At 42.2% G+C, this 19,640-nt stretch overlaps 1 protein-coding gene across 3 annotated transcripts in view; it reads right to left on the bottom strand.

Annotated features, from left to right (window-relative positions):
- txndc16 (thioredoxin domain containing 16) overlaps nucleotides 1-19,640 on the bottom strand; it is a 51,835-nt gene that overhangs the window by 17,141 nt on the left and 15,054 nt on the right. For 2 of the 3 annotated variants that reach the window (XM_071365108.1, XM_071365110.1), the window contains exons 12-17: nucleotides 17,638-17,697; nucleotides 17,036-17,210; nucleotides 16,049-16,185; nucleotides 15,877-15,961; nucleotides 8,913-9,051; nucleotides 386-561 (exon numbers count right to left, since the gene is read on the bottom strand). In XM_071365108.1, coding sequence (XP_071221209.1) covers nucleotides 386-561; nucleotides 8,913-9,051; nucleotides 15,877-15,961; nucleotides 16,049-16,185; nucleotides 17,036-17,210; nucleotides 17,638-17,697 — 772 coding nt within the window. Of the gene's footprint in view, nucleotides 1-385; nucleotides 562-5,581; nucleotides 7,349-8,912; nucleotides 9,052-15,876; nucleotides 15,962-16,048; nucleotides 16,186-17,035; nucleotides 17,211-17,637; nucleotides 17,698-19,640 lie in introns of those variants that run through there. The other variant, XM_071365111.1, reaches the window with a different exon arrangement.

Genomic DNA, 19,640 nt, shown 5'->3' with positions numbered 1-19,640 from the left:
CCCATCAACACCAAAATACACCCTGCATTCACTGGTTTTTCCATCCAACCATGACTCAGTCAATGAGCTGAGATTCAATTCAAAGACAAAAGTAAAAGACAATCCGTGTTGAATAGTGGGTCATTGGCAGTTGAAAAGACAATGGAGTTATAAAACCCCAATTCTGAATCATACTTTGCCTTGAAACAATATATTGAATTGTTCCTCCCAAGTGGACGACAAGATAAAGACAATGACGAACATTTAATGTTAATGCCACTAGAACTAAACCTTTCAGTCACATAATTGGGCTATGGCTGCCTTGCCCTGAACTTTGTGTTCCCGACACTCTGAAACCCACTGTAACCCTTCATTGACGTGGAACACGTAATACTCCGGTACATACAGGTGGATCCAGCAGGGCAGGTAGGCGTTGATCTGTCCTGTGTTCAGCAGACTCCTCATATCCTCCAATACTCTCTTGTTCTCTTTCCTACCCCTCTCTTCTTCTCCCACAAACAGCACCAGAAGTTGTTTTTTTAGCTCCAGATACAGGGGCAGGTTCTCCACTGTCAATTCCGGCTGGAAGGGGTACAGAGAGAGCGAAAAAAGGTGATCAATAATAAATACAGTGTGTTGCAAAAGTATTCATACTCCTTGGATTTTATTTTGTTACAAAGTGGGATTAAAATTGATGTGTCATTCTTTTGTCCACAATCTACACAAAATACTGTCAAAGTGGAAGGAAAATTTGATTAAAAAAAAAAAAGATTAATAAAAATCACACACACATACAGTTGAAGTCGGAAGTTTACATGCACCTTAGCCAAATACATTTAAACTTAGTTTTTCACAATTCCTGACATTTAATCCTAGTAAAAATTCCCTGTCTTAGGTCCTTCCTGAGCGGTATGACAGCTGCGTGGTCACATGCGGTTTATACTTGCATACTATTGTTTGTGCAGATGAACGTGGTACCGTCAGGCGTTTGGAAATTGCTTCCAAGGATGAACCAGATTTGTGGAGGCCTCAATTTTGTTTCTAAGGTCTTGGCTGATTGCTTTTGATTTTCCCATGATGTCAAGCAAAGAGGCATTGAGTTTGAAGGTGGACCTTGAAATACATCCACAGGTCCAATTGACTCAAATGATGTCAATTAGTCTATCAGAAGCTTCTAAAGCCATGACATAATTTTCTGGAATTTTCCAAGCTGTTTAAAGGCACAGTCAACTAAGTGTATGTAAACTTCTAACCCACTGGAATTGTGATTAAGTGAAATAATCTGTCTGTAAACAATTGTCGGGAAAATGACTTGTGTCATGCACATAGTAGATGTCCTGACTGACTTGCCAAAACTATAATTTGTTAACAAGAAATTGGTGGAGTGGTTGAAAAACGAGTTTTAATGACACCAACCTAAGTGTTTGTAAACTTCCGACTTTAACTGTACACACGCACACACTAGTTACAAATGTTACTTATGTGATTTAAGCCAAAATTGGCTTAGATGGGCCAAGATGGGCAAGCCTAAATTTAGGCTTAAATCACATAAGTTACATGGAAAATAATAGAGGTTGAAATTATTTTTGAATGACTAAGGGAGCATTTTGAAAGCCTCAAAGGTCAGCCATTGGTAGATGGGTAACAATAACAAACCAGACACTGAATATCACTTTTTTTTTTACTCCCTTTAACTCCCCAATTGGTAGTTACAGTCTTGTCTCATCGCTGCAACTCCCGTACGGACTCGGGAGAGCCGAAGGTCGAGAGCCGTGCGTCCTCCGAAACACAACCCAACAAAGCTGCACTGCTTCAAGACACAATGCCCACTTAACCCGGAAGCCAGCTGCACCAACATGTCAGAAACACTGTACATCGTGCACTGCGCTCGGCCCGCCACAGGAGTCACTAGTGCACGATGGGACAAGGACATCCCTGCCAGCCAAACCCTCCCCTAACCCGGACGATGCTGGGCCAATTGTGCACCGTCTCATGGGTCTCCAGGTCATGTACTCAAACTCAGAATCTCTAGTTGCACAGCGATGCAGTGCCTTAGACCACTGCGCCACTCAGGAGGCCTTGAATATCTCTTTAAGCATGGTCAAGTTAATAATTATGCTGTGGATTATGTATTAAACTAGCCAGACAAAGACAGCCGTCCTTCTTAACTGAGCTGTAGGATAGGAAGGAAACTGCTCAGGGATGTTACAGGCCATGGGTGATGGTAGAAAACTGAGGATGGATCAACATTGTAGTGACTCCACAATAATTACTTACATTTGTATTACCTTTATTTAACTAGGCAAGTCAGTTAAGAACAAATTCTTATTTTCAATGACGGCCAAGGAACAGTGGTTAACTGCCTTGTTCAGGGGCAGAACGACAGATTTTTCCCTTGTCAGCTCGGGGATTCAATCCTGCAACCTTCCGGTTATTAGTCCAATGCTCAAACCACTAGGCTACCTAACTCCCCATGACAGAGTGAAAGGAAGAATACAAATATACAGAACATGCATCTTGTAAGAAACAAGGCACTAAAGTAATACTACAAAAAAACATGGCAAAGGAATACACTTTCTGGCCTAAATGCAAAGCCTTATGGTTGGGGCATATCCAACAATACATCACTGAGTAACTGCAGCCTTATTTTCAAGCATGGTGGTGGCTGCATCATGGGATGGGTATTCTTGACATCAGCATATACTGGGGAGTTTTTCCAGGATAAAAAGAAACGGGATGGTGCTAGGCAAAGGGAAAATCCTAGAGGAAAACCTGCTTCAGTCTCCTTTACACTAGACACTGGGAGAGGAATTCACCTTTTAGCCAGACAATAACCTACAACAGAAGGCCAAACCTACACTGGAATTGTTCACCAAGAAGCAATGGTGTAAAGTATTTAGGTAAAAATACAACAACAAAAAAACTTAATTTATGTTTGACAACTTTTACTTCACTACATTCCTAAAAAATGTAATGTACTTTTTACTCCATACATTTTCCCTGAAACCCAAAAGTACTCGTTACATTTTGAATGCTTAGCAGGACAGGAAAATGGTCCAATTCACACACTTATCAAGGGAACATCCCTGGTCATCCCTACGGTCTCTGATCTGACATACTCAATAAACACAAATGCTTCATTTGTAAATGATATCGGAGTGTGCCCTTGGCTATCCGGAAAAAGAAAAACAATTGTGCTGTATGGTTTGCTTAAAAGATAAGGAATTTGTAATGATTTATTACTTTTACTTTTGATACTGATAGGTTTGGTTTCTGAGCTTTATATATTATTAATCATTAGGTATAATAGAGACATGAGGGGAGTCATCAGTAAGTTTGGGAAGGGCTGAGTGCAGGGAAAACAATCACATGTAGCAGCACTTATAAGGGGAGGAACCACGTAAGGCCCATATCACTCAGCTCCCTGCAATAATGATGCAATGTTTAGTGATAAGGAGGAGACTCCAACCAAAGCGGGGAATGTATACTACCACGGGTAAAACCATGTTTTTGTCTAATGCAGGTGTATTGACCCTCTGGACAGAATAAACTTGGTTTAAAGCTTTCTTAGTGTCCGTTGAGTTTGCACTCTGAAAATTAGAACCTAACAATACTTAAGTACATTTAAAACCAAATACTTTTACTCAAGTATAACAATTGAGTACTTTTTCCACCACTGCCAAGTTGAAAATGGCAAGACTTCAAAATTGCCATCAGAGAGCTTAATTTTTTATTTAAGACAAAAAAATAAGCTAATATTGCATACTCCAGGTGTGTAACGCATTCAGACTTGGCAGCGACTACAGCTGTGTCTTGGGTAAAAGTGTTTCTAACATGTATTGACTAAGGGAACTGAATACTTATGCAACAACTATATTTTAGTTATTTAATTTCTATGAATTTTTAACAAATGTTGGAAAAAAAATTGTCCACGTCGACAGTGTATTTTGACTTAAAATATTGTATTAAATACATTTTAAAACACATTTAAAAAAAGACAATATCAAGTGAAGAAATCCAAGAGACCAAGATCAAAGCACTCTACATATCTGATTAACACTCAAAGTACGAGAACATTATAATTAAAACAATAAAGAATAATGCATTACGAAATTTGGTAATACGCATTCATAAAATTGACTATGAAAAGTAGAGGAACAGCCTCCCGAGTGGCGCAGCGGTCTAAGGCACTGCATCGCAGTGCTTGAGGCGTCACTACAGACCTGGGTTTGATCCAAGGCTGTCGTAGCCGGCTACAACCGGGAGACCCATGAGGCGGCGCACAATTGACCCAGCATCATCCGGATTTGGCCAGCTGGAATGTCCTTGTCCCATTGTACTCCAGCGACTCGTGGCGGGCCGGGAGTAGTGTTTCCTCCGACACATTGGTGCGGTTAGCTTCCGGGTTAAGCGAGCAGTGTGTCAAGATGCAGTGCGGCTTGGCAGGGTCGTGTTTTGGAGGACACATACCTCTCCTGAGTCCGTGCAGGTGTTGCAGTGATGGGACAAGACTGAACTACCAATTGGTGTAAAAAAATAATACCACAAAAAGTAGGAGCACATCACTACAACGCTTGTCTCCATTTGCTCATTCCCCAACATACTCTATTACACTACGAAATACACTCCTTCATACATATTTGGACAGTGAAGCTAAAATGTTTTATTTGGCTATACTCCAGAATGTTTCATATTAAGCGACAGTACAGAAGTCAGCTTTTATGAGGGTATTTCATACATGTTTTGCTGTTTAAAAATGTAATTAAAAGCATTTGTATCTAGTCCCCCCATTTGAAGAAGTCATAAGTATTTGGAAAAATTCACTTACACTGCCTTCAGAAAGTAGTCACACCCCTTGACTTTTTCCAAATGTTGTTGTTTTATAGTCTGAATTCAAGACTGATTAAATTTTGATTTGTCACCATCTACACACAATACCCCCATAATGTCAAAGTGGTATTAATTTGACTAATTAATAAAAAATGAAAAGCTGAAATGTCTTGAGTCAATAAGTACTCAACCCCTATATTTTAATAAGTTCAGGAGTAAAAATTTGCTTAAGTCACAAGTTGCATGGACTCTGTGCAATAGTGTTTAACATGGTTTTTTATTGACTACCTCATCTCAGTAACCCACACATACAGATAATTGTAAGATCCCTCAGTTTAGCAGTGATTTTCAAACACAGATTCAACCACAAAAGACCAAGGAGGTTTTCCAATACCTCGTAATTTAAAAAATATATAAAAGCAGACATTGAATATCCCTTTGAGCATGGTGAAGTTATTAATTACACTTTGGATGGTGTATCAATACACCCAGTCACTACAAAGATGCTGGCATCCTTCCTAACTCAGTTGCCAGAGAGGACGGAAACCACTCAGGGATTTCACCATGAGGCCAATAGTGACTTTAAAACATTTACAGAGTTTAATGGCTGTGATAGGAGAAAACTGAGGATGGATCAACAACATTGTGGTTACGCCACAATACTAACCTAAATGATAGGGTGAAAAGAAGGAAGCCTGTACAGAATAAAAATATTCCAAAACATGCATCCAATTTGCATTTAGGCACTAAAGTAAAACCGCATTTAAAAAAAAAAACTTTATGTCCTGAATACAAAGCGTTATGTTTGGGGCAAATCCAATACAACCCATTATTGAATAAAACGCCATATTTTCAAGCATGATCGTGGCTGCATCATGTTATAGGTATGCTTGTCATCAGTAAGGACTACGGAGGTTATGATACAAAGAAACAGAATAGAGCTAAGCACAGGTAAAATCCTAGAGGAAAACCTGCTTCAGTCTGTTTTCCAACAGACACGGACACAAATTCACCTTTCAGCAGGTCGATAACCTAAAAAACAAATGTCAAATATACACTGAAGTTGCTTACCAATACAACATTGAATGTTCCTGAGTGGTCTAGTTACAGTTTTGAATTAAATCGACTTGAAAATGGCTGTCTAGCAATGATTAACAGCCAACTTGCATGTGCAAATAAATATTGTACAATCCAGGTGTGCAAAGCTCTTCGAGACTTACCCAGAAAGACTCACAGCTGTAATCACTGAAAAAGGTGATTCCCCATGTATTGACTCAGGGGGTTGAATACTTACCTAATCAAGATAATCTGTATTAGTGTTTTATTTTTCATGATTTCTTTTCAAATGTTAGAACTTTTGTATAGAGGTGACTCTATGAAGAGGTGACTCTGGCCTTCTAGCCTGAGTTGCAAAGAAAAAGCCATATCTCAGACTGGCCAATAAAAAGAAAAGATTAAGATGGCTAAAAGAACACAGACACTGGACAGAGGAAGTCTGCCTAGAAGACCAGCATCCCGAAGTTGCCTCTTCACTGTTGACGTTGAGACTGGTGTTTTGTGGGTACTATTTAATGAAGCTGCCAGTTGAGGACTTGTGAGGCGTCCGTTTCTCAAACTAGACACTAATGTACCTTTCCTCTTGCTCAGTTGTGCACCGGGACATCCCACTCTTTCTATTCTGGTTAGAGCCAGTTTGCGCTGTTCTGTGAAGGGAGTAATAAACAGCGTTGTACAAGATCTTCAATATCTTGGCAATTTCTCACATGGAATAACCTTCATTTCTCAGAACAAGAATAGACTGACGAATGGCCACAAACTTCTTTGTTTGTGGCCATTTTGAGCCTGTAACTGAACCCACAAATGCTGATGACCCAGATACTCAACTAGTCTAAAGGCCAGTTTTATTGCTTCTATAAATCAGAACAAGTTTTCAGCTGTGCTAACATTTCAAAAGGGTTTTCTAATGATCAATTAGCCTTTTAAAATGATAAACTTGGATTAGCTAACACAACGTGCCATTGGAACACAGGAGTGATGGTTGCTGATAATGGTCCTCTGTACGCCTATGTAGACATTCCATGTTTTTTTTTTAAATGTTTTTTTTTGTTTTTTTTAATCAGCCGTTTCCAGTAACAAGTCATTTTCAACATTAAATGTCTTCACAGAATTTCTGATCAATTTGATGCGATTTTAAAAATGGACCAAAAAAATTGCTTTTCTTTCAAAAACAAGGACATTTCTAAGTGACCCCAAACATTTGAACGGTAGTGTATGCCTGTCGGAGGTGGAGTTCCAGAGCTCACAGGTGTGCCTGGCATGGATTGTGACTCCATCTCGTTCCTCGCCCTCTTCAACTGTGTCATTCACCGCCTGGCTCTGGACCAATGCATCAGCTGTCGCCCGTATCTCTGCCCTCAGATAATGTTTCTCTTTCTGCTTGGTGTGCCTTCAATGACTCGATCTCGGTCTTCAAAGTTTGAATCTGATCCATGTGCACCTTCATCAGATGATCAGAATGGCCCCCATCGATTACAGTGGCCTATGATAGAAACGGTAGATCAATTAAGAATTAAAAGTGACTCCAACACAAATGCTGTGCACACATTTTAAGAATCTAGCAAAACTAACTGCTTTCTTGGCAACCAAGCGTTTTTCCAATGCAGCCTGTTGTCCAGCCCTTTGTCCACTTTTCTCCATGGATGGTTGTATGCTCTGCAAAAACATTCACGTTTTTAGTACACAATTATTTTAATTTAACCTTTATTTAAACTATTTTATTACACAGTATGCCTACACAATGATAGGCTACATAAAAAAATTTATTAAGAAAATGCACTGAAAGCAAAATACCTTTAGTTTTGGTGATCCTCTCAGCGCCGGCTCATTTCCTCTGGTGGTACGGGCCTAACCCTGGAACGGGTAGCACCATAGAAAGAAGCTGGTTTGATGAAAACGATGTCTGTTCTCTTTTCTCACAATGTCTTTTTTTTTTATTAACAGCTCGTACTGTAGCACCATGATCAGGATTTCTATTCATTTAAGTGAGCAGATTAGGGCTTTCAGGAGGAATGGAAAATCTAGTACAGCTAATAAAGTATTTTTTTAATCAATTAGTATATTTGAGTTTAACCACAATATTTGTTGTATTATTTGTTCTGTCTTTTCTGGTGGATTAAACTGACATTGCAACCAACTTTCTATGGCTTGTTTAAAACATTTTGTTTTCAAATAACCTGAAGTGAACGAGAAAAAAGCCATTCTTGAACATGGGGTGAGACATTCTTACTAATTTGGAAATAAAGCCATTTTGTTATTTATAATTATTTATTTCTGATTTTAGAGGGAGAAAAATTACCTCTAAATCTCACAGCATAATCTCAAAACTTAGTTGAGCAACCACTGTAGGGTGGCCGGAAATACTCTGCTAAGTACTCGTAAATGAGATGCCATAATGGGAACGCTTTTGTAATCTTAAATGGTTTGTGTGTGTCAAAACATTTTCTGTGATTTGTGTCTCATATCTGGTAGTGAGAAATTTTTATTTCTTACGGATATGTGGTGGCAAATTGCAATCAAAGTGTTTCTACGTTTTTCATAGAAATAAATCAGATTGCCTGATACGACTTCAAATAAATACGACTTCAAATGATACAACTTCCTGTTTTGTTCAGAGGAAGATGTTACACTCATCCTGGTTCAACTACTCAAATTATTACAATGACCAAAAATATTATATATTAGAAGAACGCTGTACAGATGAACACACGTATAGACGGACAGACAGACAACCTAGTATAAAAACACTGGCGTACCCCTTAATTTTTTAGGTCAATGTTTCTTAAATCCTGGTCCTGGGGACCCAAAGGGGTATACATTTTTGAACTAGTACTACACACTTGATTCCACCAATCAAATCTTTGAATCAGGCCATATATAGCCCCTCTCTTTCTCTGTCTGCACATACAGTATGTGTACACACAGCACACAGGAATAGTGTTTTTCAAATAGTTAAAAAAGCCTATATCCATTCAAATGTTTGATGGATAATTTTTTTTTGGGGGGGGTGGCATTTCTATCAAACTGTGATACAAACACAGACTTACAAATGTATCCAGTAATGCTCTCTGGATGTGTGTGACCAGTTGGTCCGGCATGGAGAGGTTGAGAGAATGAGCCTCAGTTTGGCCTGTAGGTCCTCGTGACACCAGAATGGCAGGCAGCGTCACAGAATACTCCACAGCCCTGAGAACAGAAATACATTAGAATAACTTTTTCCCTCCCTGAAGGAACATCAATATTCATTATATTACAACAACAAAAAAAGATAGCTTCTCTCAAACACACATAATATACACACACTGTGGTACTGACATCAAGCCATTCCTGGTACATACAGTACCTTCCCTCCAGAAGACCGAGAGATATGGTTAGATATCTTTTGCAATTTCCAGAGGAGCCCACACCCACACACCCTAAATTTGCAATGGCCCTTAGAATACCAAGGATATATGCCTATACCCAAATAAGTACCCTATTCCAGATAAATACTTGGTGGGGTTGGCATATCTATTTTACATTCATTGTAGTCTCTTCCCACAGTCGCCGTATGAGCGCCATGAGTCGAAGTGAGACTAGTACATACATTTTAGTCATGACATCAGATATATGCAGTCTAGTTCGATCTTTTGACTGGTGACCCAAAGCATTTCCGCGTTCTGTCTCCGTACTGCTTGTTGTGACTTGGCTACCTCCTCAACTTTTTCACCTCTGAATAACGTATTTAATCAAACTCGGTATTTAACACACTTACCAAGGTCTTCATTTTGTCTTTTTAATTCAATGCCTTATCTGGACATAGATCTGCAGGACCTCCTCCGGCCAAAATATAAAAGCTAAGTAACATTATGCCTTCTGATTGCAGTTGCTGTACTCGTAATACAGTGACTTCAGAAAGTATTCAGATTCCTTGACTTTTTCCACATTACAGCCTTATTCTAAAATGTATTTATTTTTTCTCAGCAAATCCACACAAACACACCCCAAATAACAAAGCGAAAAACAGGTTTTTAGAAATGTTTGCAAATTTAAAAACAAAAACTTAAATATCTTATTTACATAAGTATTCAGACCCTTTACTATGATACTTGAAATTGAGCTCAGGTGCATCCTGTTTCCAATGATCATCCTTGAGATGTTTCTACAACTTGATTAGAGTCCACCGGTGGTAAATTCAATTGATTGGGCATGATTTGGAAAAGCACACACCTGTCTATATAAAAAGGTCCCACAGTTGACAGTGCATGTCAGAGCAAAATCAAAGCTATTATGTCGAAGTAATTGTCCGTAGAGCTCCAAGACAGGATTGTGTCGAGGCTCAGATCTGGGGAAGGGTACCAAAACATTTATGCAGCATTGAAGGTCCAAGAACACAGTGGACTCCATTATTCTTAAACGGAAGAAGACTCTTCCTAGAGCTGGCTGCCCGGCCAAACTGAGCAATCGGGGAAGAAGGGCCTTGGTCAGGGAAATGACCAAGAACCCAATGGTCCCTCTGACAGAGCTCCAGTTCCTCTGGAGATGGGAGAATCTTCCAGAAGGACAACCATCTCTGCAGCACTCTACCAATCAGGCCTTTATGGTAGAGTGGCCAGACGGAAGCCGGTCCTCAGCGAATGGCAAGACAGCCCGCTTGGTGTTTGCCAAAAGGCATCTAAACACTCTCAGACCATGAGAAACCAGATTCTCTGGTCTGATGAAACCAAGTTTGAACTCTGGCCTGAATGCCAGGAAATGTCTGGAGCAAACCTGGCACCATCCCTACAGTGAAGCATGGTGACAGCAGCATCATGCTGTGGGGGATGTTTTTCAGCAGCAGGGAATGAGTGACTAGTCAGGATTGAGGGAAAGATGAACAGAGCAAAATATACAGATCCTTGATGAAAACCTGCTCCAGAGCGCTCAGGACCTCAGACTGGAAGGTGAATCTTCACCCCAACAGGACAACGACCCAAAGCACACAGCCAAGATAATGCAGGAGTGGCTTCAAGCCAAGTGTCTGACTGTCCTTGAGTGGCCCAGCCAGAGCCCGGACTTGAACCAGATCGAACATCTGTGGAGAGACCAGAAAATAGCTGTGCAGCAACGCTCCTCATCCAACCTGACAGAGCTTGAGAGGAATGGGAGAAACTCCCCAAATACAGGTGTGCCAAGCTTGTAGCATCATACCCAAGAAAGTGACACCTTCTCTTTTCCGCACAAGCTTTTTTCCAGATGCCCCAAACAATCGGAAAGGGGATTTGTCAGAGAAAATGACTTTACCCCAGTCCTCAGCAGTCCAATCCCTGTACCTTTTGCAGAATACCACCCTGCATACCACTACTGGCTTGCTTCTGAAGCTAAGCAGGGTTGGTCCTGGTCAGTCCCTGGATGGGAGACCAGGTGCTGCTGGAAGTGGTGTTGGAGGGCCAGTAGGAGGCACTCTTTCCTCTGGTCTAAACAAAAGATCCCAATGCCCCAGGGCAGTGATTGGGGACACTGCTCTGTGTAGGGTGCCGTCTTTCGGATGGGACGTTAAACGGGTGTCCTGACTCTCTGAGGTCATTAAAGATCCCATGGCACTTATCGTAAGAGTAGGGGTGTTAACCCCGGTGTCCTGGCTAAATTCCCAATCTGGCCCTCAACCATCACGGTCACCTAATAATCCCCAGTTTACAATTGGCTCATTCATCCCCCTCCTCTCCCCTGTAACTATTCCCCAGGTCGTTGCTGCAAATGAGAACGTGTTCTCAGTCAACTTACCTGGTAAAATAACGGTAAAATAAATAAATAAAAAGAATATCAGTCTGACCCTAATGATTTTCCTGGAGAGAAGTGGCTTCTTTGCTGCCCTTCTTGACACCAGGCCATCCTCCAAGTCTTCGCCTCACTGTGCTTGCAGAAGCACTCACATCTGCCTGCTGCCATTTCTGAGCAAGCTCTGTACTGGTGGTGCCCCAATCCCGCAGCTGAATCAACTTTAGGAGACGGTCCTGGCGCTTGCTGGACTTTCTTGGGCGCCCTGAAGTCGTCTTCACAACAATTGAACCGCTCTCCTTGAAGTTCTTGATAAATGGTTGATTTAGGTGCAATCTTACTGGCAGCAATATCCTTGCCTGTGAAGCCCTTTTTGTGCAAAGCAATGATGACGGCACATGTTTCCTTGCAGGTAACCATGTGTTAATGAGAGAATCAGCTGATCCTTTTGTGGCAATGCTGAAATGCAGTGGAAATGTTTGCATGGCAAATAATCTGATCACTCTTCATAACATTCTGGAGTATATGCAAATTGCCATCATACAAACTGAGGCAACAGACTTTGTGAAAATATATTTGTGTCATTCAACACTTTTGGCCACGACTGTACTCTCCTGGTCCACAAGACACCTACTAGACTGGGGTAAGAACTGCCAGACTAAATGTCTAAGACCCCGCCTAGAGCCTCGCCGCGTCCCCCTGCACCCATTGAAGACCAAGACATCGCCGTTCTCCCTCCCGAAAACATCGACCTCCGGGAGGCCTTCAGTAAGAGGCAAGCCGACACCCTCCCTCCTCATTGTCCATACGACTGCACCATAGAACTCCTACCGGCTCCACCACTCCCCAGGCCTGTCTTTACTCCCTCTCGATCCCTGAAGCTGCTGTAATGGACAATTATATTCAGGAGTCGCTGGAGGCAGGTTTCATTCACTCCTCAACATCCCCAGCTGGTGCAGGTTTGGAGGTCTGCGTCTTTGCGTCGACTACCGAGGCCTGAACAGGATCACAATTAAGAACCGTTACCCCTTACCCGATGTCTGCCGCCTTGGAGCTGACCGAGGGGGCTGAATTCTTTACCAAATTAGACCTCCGCAACACTTACAATCTGGTGAGAATCAGAGAGGGAGATGAGTGGGAGACCTCCTTTAACACCCCTAGTGTCCACTATGAGAATTTAGTCATGCCATTCAGATGATCTAACTGACTGGCAATCTTCCAAGCATTGGTCAATGACACTCTAGGGATATGTTGAATCGGTTTGTCTTTGTTTACCTCAATAACATCCTGATCTTCTCCAAGACCCTTCTGGAACACATCCTGCAAGTCCTCCAAGTCCTGAGATGCCTCCAGCAGTTCCTTGGGTTCCTTGGCCATTTTTACAGAACTTTGGTGCAGTGGCAGTGACTCTCACAGCCCTACCCTGCAAGTAGGGGTAACATCAGGCAAACTGCCACCGAAGGCCTCTTCGGTTCCTCCGATCGGGTCAACGAGTGTGGCTGTCCTCCGGTGATCTTCCCTTAAAAAGTAGGACTCGGGCCTCCCGGGTGGCGCAGTGGTTGGTCTAAGGCACTGCATCGCAGTGCTAGCTGTGCCACCAGAGACTCTGGGTTCGAGCACAGGCTCTGTCGCAGCCGGCCGCGACCGGGAGGTCCATGGGGCGATGCACAATTGGCCTTGCGTCGTCCGGGTTAGGGAGGGTTTGGCCGGTAGGGATATCCTTGTCTCATCGCGCACTAGCGACTCCTGTGGTGGGCCTGGCATAGTGCACGCTGATCAGGTCGCTAGGTGTACGGTGTTTCCTCCGACACATTGGTGCGGCTGGCTTCCGGGTTGGATGCGTGCTGTGTTAAAGAAGTAGTGCGGCTTGGTTGAGTTGTGTTTCGGAGGACGCATGGCTCTCGACCTTCGTCTCTCCCGAGCCCGTACGGGAGTTGTAGCGATGAGACAAGACAGTAACTACTAACAATTGGATCCTACGAAATTGGGGAGAAAAAGGGGGTAAAATAAAATAAAAAATCAATTTAAAAAAAAGTAGGACTCGCAGAAGCTCGCTCCATGCAAAATAGGACCATTCAAGAACCTGAGTCACATCAACCCAGTCACCTATAGTCTACAGCTTCCCAGGTCTATGAGGGTCTGTTCATCCTTCCATGTCTCAAGCTGGTAAGGACCAGTCCCTTCTCTCCCCCCCGCCCCCTCGACGGTCGCACAGCCTACACTGTCCGGCGTCTTTTGGAGGCTCGTCGGGTTCTAGGCACCCTGCAGTACCTGGTGGACTGGAGGGGTATGGCCCCGAGAAGCGGGCATGGCTGCCTGCTCGGGACATCCTGGAACTGGGACTCCAACCAACTACGTGGTAGTCGCTCTGGCTCCAAGGCTGGAGCCGCTCCTAGAAGGGGGAGGTACTGTCCTGTCATGGTTCCACCTGTCACCAGAGGGCGGCATAGACCGTCCTAGGGCCATTAACGACACTCAGGTGTGTCCTATTTAATCGTTATGATTTCCCTGTTAAAAGGTGTGTTTTCAGTTGTCCTTTGCTGAAGTTTGAATTACGTGCCGTGTGCGTTTGTCTCCTGAGTTTGAGACTTAGTGTTTGTTGTTTTCCCAGTGTTAACTGTGATCCTTCCGTTACAGTTTCTCAGTAAAGTATTACGTTTATCCCTAACCACTGATTCCTCATCTGGTCTCTTCTCTGCACCTGGGTCCAACCTCACCATGTCACATTCCTCATCTGGTCTCTTCTCTGTACCTGGGTCCAAACTCACCATGTCACAGAAAGATGTTGGCATCAATTAATTGTCTTTGTCCCCATGGCAGTGTTCGCCTTAGCAATCTCACTGGAATAAAGACCTCCTCCATTACAGTCATTATTGAAAGAGATTGTGATAATATCTCAAAATTGGACTACTTAATGTTAGGTCCCTCACTTCCAAGGCAGTCAGTCAATTAAACGAATCACTGATCATAACCTTGATGTGATTGGCCTGACTGAAACATGGCTCAAGCCTGATGATATTTACTGTGTTACATGAGGCCTCTCCTCCTGGTTACAATAGTGACCAACCCCCCCCCCCCCCAAAAAAAAAATTCAATACAAAAAAAGGACTACGTTTGTCTTTAGTAATGAAATCTATGCAGCTTACTCAATCGCTTTTATAGCTACCGTTTACAGGCCTCCTGGGCCGTATACAGCTTATCTGACTTAGTTGTCTGAATTCCGATTGGACCTCGCAGTCATGGCAGATATTCACATTTTTGGTGACTTCAATATTCACATGGAAAAGTCCAAAGACCCACTCCAAAAAGGCTTTCGAAGCCATCATCGACTCAGTGGGTTTTGCCCAACATGTCTCCGAACCTACGCATTGCCACAGTCATACCCTAGATCTAGTTTTGTCCCATGGAATAAATAGTGTATCTAAAAAGTTTCCACAACCCTGGACTATCTATTGTTTGCATTCGCAACAAATAATCTGCTCAGACCCCAACCAAGGACTATTACTATTTAATGACCATATTAATTACTTTCAATCTACTGCTAATAACAAACTTTATTGTTAGTGTCAAGTGCAATATCAATATCTTCAACATTTTGGCTGGTTGTAAAAGTAAACTAAGATCTAATCGTTTTATTTGTTTACAGCCCATTGTGGTGAGTGACGTTCATTAATGTGTCAACCTGACAATATAACTCTTTAGGTCACAACTCAAATTAAATACGGCAAATGTTTAAATGGATGTTTAATGTCCTAGCGAAGAAAAAGCTGAATTTTTACATTTTACATTTTAAAATGAATAAAAGGGTAGGGCTTTGAGGAGTCTTTACCAGAGTGTGGAGAGTGAAGAAATAAATCACGTATCTATAATGCCCAAGATGACCGCTGCTGACCAAACCAGTTTCCATCTCCTTCACCCCCACCTTCCTTATTTTTATAATTTCAAACTCTTTTCTAATAAACATCCTCTACTAAAGAGGACAACATTAGGTGTACAGATTTGTTGAATATGTGGTGTTGATGTTATTGTAGAATTACAGGATATTCCAAAAGGCACACGTATTAAACTCCAATGCATACATAAGCAAAATCCATGGAGAAATAAAAATCCTAAGAGTATGAAACACTTTGAGAAGACTGAAAAAAAGAAGTCCCCACACACTTGGATAAATAAATACTACTTTTAGTTCTTATGTTCCTGCAACTAAACTAGCTTGTTGGGTGTGATAGATTCCTGCAGTATGATACACACACAATTTCAAAATTAGCACTGTACCATATTTCTGCCTGTCTGTCAGCAAACAACCCGACCATCGCCTCTCCTCTGAGTGCTTTTGCTGCTTCCTTGAACACTGACACACCTGAGAGACACACACACATTATGAGACGAGATAATTCCATTTTAACTCATGATTGTTATATTTGTCAATGCCACACACACGCGCTACCTGCGTCTGCTGTGGAGCTGAACAGGCCTAGTACTGTGACGGGGGCGATAGCTGCATGTCGCTGGTACAGGTCCCCCTTCAGGAATGATGTCACCTCATCAGGAGAGGACAGGAGGACAGGGGACACCAGACGACTCCTGGGTCACACACCAAAAAAAAGAAAAGAAAACACAGACATGGTGATGTGCAGGCCCCATGGTTTGACGGTCTTATCACATGTACACAACCGCGCAGACAGGGGTTTGATCCCTTTCTCCACCCCTAATCTTTCTCCCCCGCTCTTTCTAAGTTGTCTGACTAACACGCAAAAATGCTTTACAATCTTCATGAGTAAAAAAAATGTCTGGCACCCTTTAGAACAGTGGTTCCAAAAAAAGTGTCACACACACACACCCAACAAAGCACTCATCTTCCAGATGAGAAAAGAATGCACCCGTTTTAAGAACAAATGGATAAATGTGCAGAAAAGGGTGAAATTTGAGAAAGGTAGGTAACATGTAAACAAAGCATTAAGGTAACATGTAATAACACACTACCATGTCACTTTGTTATTATTATAATATGTAAATGAAGGCATTACGGCAAGTAAATTAAGCTAGAATCCAGCCCAAGCCTACAATAGCCGCTGCTATTTCCTGATTACATTTTTTTTAATTCTGAGCACCTTCAAAGTTCGACTGACATTGTAACCTAACAGCAGCGATTCCCATCCTTTTTTCTCTCTACATAATGGACTTTTAATAGAACATGTAAATTAAGGCATTACAGTAACATACATGTAAATGAAGGAAGTTCTAGCTTTAGTTTTTTTTGCCTTCCTTCGAGGGTAAACAATATATCTACTGTACACAACACATTTATAGCTGAACATTTTGTAACTTTGAACCCACCTGAACTGACCCCATATACCTAGTTTGAAATAGATGTCCATAAATGCAATAGAATATTCTATATGTCCTATTTTACTTTAGTGGAGGTGTCACTCACAGCATGATGAACCTGTTCAGGCTCTCAGTACCCAGCATGCCTTGGTAGGGCTGGCTCGGCTCCTGTGGGCGGTACAGACGGACGGTGGGAAAGAAGCTGATTTTCTGAGCGCTGCACACGTCAGTCCACTCCCCACAATCCAGCACAGCCAGCTCAACGTCGCTGACGTCAGCGTCTTAGAGATACATCCGGCGAGACAGGACACGTTAGATACATGCATAAAGTCAACTGACACATTGGTGTCAAATGGATCGGCTACACATACAGTTCACTGTCACATTCCTGAAGATGCCAAATAGATGCAATCAACAGATCTGGATATCAAATACATAAAGATATACAGACAAATGGCATAAGTATCCGACAGTCAGACATATTGATCTGACGGACCAGAGGAAAATAGTTCTATTGACCGAGCCTAAATTGTCTTATCGAACACAAGGTCTTTGTGGGACTCGTCTTATTGACAGAGCCAAAAGAAAGGTCATATTGATTAACTGTCAAGATTATCAGGGAACTTACCTAACCCCTTTTGCTTTAAGTATAGCGATTTACAAGAACTGCTGAATCAACCATTCAACTGCATGTCTTAAATGCATTACCTTCTAGGGATTCTGACACCTCTATGTAGGACTGCATGAAAGCCATGGAGACAGCATCCCCTGGTGGAGAAAAATAGAATGACTTACATTTCAATACAGCAATGTAGTGTGATTGTAACATAATTGTAAAAAAGTAGTCAAATAAACATTTCATGGATGCCACATTATCTTAAAATAACAGGACCGAGGGGTGTCTTTTATACTAGCCTGGGCACCTGTCATCATCATTTGGTATGGCAAGGAGTTGACATGATAGCACAAACAGATCTGAGACCATGCTACTTGTACACTGACTGGCTTATACAGAACTGTGTGTGAGACTTTCTTTGCAATGGCAATTCTGAATCATAAAATACATTTGAAAATGATCATCAACGGAAAATTGGTAGAATGTATAGCAACTAGGGCTGACCCCATTTAGTCGACAGGTCGATAAATCTCGGTCGACCAACAGCCTTAGTTGAGCCTTAGTTGTCTGTTTCTGACCGTTTGAGCAGACACATGCACATTTGTGGCCTGCTGGAGGTCATTTTGCAGGGCTCTGGCAGTGCTCCTCCTTGCACAAAGGTGGAGGTAGCGGTCCTGCTGCTGGGTTGTTGCCCTCCTACGGCCTCCTCCACGTCTCCTGATGTACTGGCCTGTCTCCTGGTAGCGCCTCCATGCTCTGGACACTACGCTGGCAGACACAGCAAACCTTCTTGCCACAGCTCGCACTGATGTGCCATCCTGGATGAGCTGCACTACCTGAGCCACTTGTGTGGGTTGTAGACTCCGTCTCATGCTACCACTAGAGTGAAAGCACCGCCAGCATTCAAAAGTGACCAAAACATCAGCCAGGAAGCATAGGAACTGAGAAGTGGTCTGTGGTCACCACCTGCAGAACCACTCCTTTATTGGGGGTGTCTTGCTAACTGCCTATAATTTCCACCTTTTGTCTATTCCATTTGCACAACAGCATGTGAAATTTATTGTCAATCAGTGTTGCTTCCTAAGTGGACAGTTTGATTTCACAGAAGTGTGATTGACTTGGAGTTACATTGTGTTGTTTAAGTGTTCCCTTTATTTTTTTGAGCAGTGTAGTTTGGGGATTTTAGTTTTAATTTCTATTTATTTTTTTAAATTCAGTGTTACTTTTCAGACTGGATTTGCTCATTTTTATTTAGTTACATAAAAATATTTCTACACATACAGTGCATTCGGAAAGTATTCAAACCCTTTGACTTTTTCCACATTGTTACATAACAGCCTTATTCTAAAATTGATTAAATTCAAATGTTTCCTCAATCTACACACAAAACCCCATAATGACAAAGTGAAGAAATGTTGGCAAATCTATTACAAATAAAAAAACAGAAAAATGAAATTTACATAAGTATTCAGACCCTTTAGCACCTTTGGCAGTGATTACAGCCTTGCGTCGTCTTGTGTATGACACTACAACCTGTATTCGGGGAGATTCTTCCATTTCCTCTAGTTCGTTTAGGTTGGATGGGGAGTGTCACTTCACAGCTATTTTTCAGGTCTCTCCAGAGATGTTCAAGTCTGGGCTCTGGCTGGGCCACTCAAGGACATTCAAAGACTTGTACGAAAGCCACTCCTGCGTCGTCTTGGCCATGTGCTTAGGGTTGTTGTTCTGTTGGAAGTTGAACCTTCACCCCAGTCTGAGGTCTTGAGCAGGTTTTCGTCAAGGATCTCTATAATTTGCTCCCTTCATCTTTCCCTTGATCCTGACTAGTCTCCCAGTCCCTGCAGCTGAAAAACATCCAAAAAGCATGACGCTTCACCGTATGGATGGTGCCAGGTTTCCTCCAGACGTGACGCTGGCATTCAAGCCAGAGTTCCATCTTGGTTTCATCAGACCAGAGAATTGTTTCTCATGGTCCGAGAGTCCTTTAGGTGCCTTTTACTGAGGAGTGGCTTCAGTCTGGCCACTCTACCATAAAGGCCTGATTGGTGGAGTTCTGCAGAGGGGGTCATCCTTCTGGAAGGTCCTCCCATATCCA

The sequence above is a fragment of the Salvelinus alpinus genome, chromosome 25, assembly GCF_045679555.1.
Source record: "Salvelinus alpinus chromosome 25, SLU_Salpinus.1, whole genome shotgun sequence".
In the NCBI taxonomy this organism is placed as follows: domain Eukaryota; kingdom Metazoa; phylum Chordata; class Actinopteri; order Salmoniformes; family Salmonidae; genus Salvelinus; species Salvelinus alpinus.
Note: the sequence above shows the minus strand (reverse complement) of the source record. Positions and strands in the feature narration are given on the sequence as shown.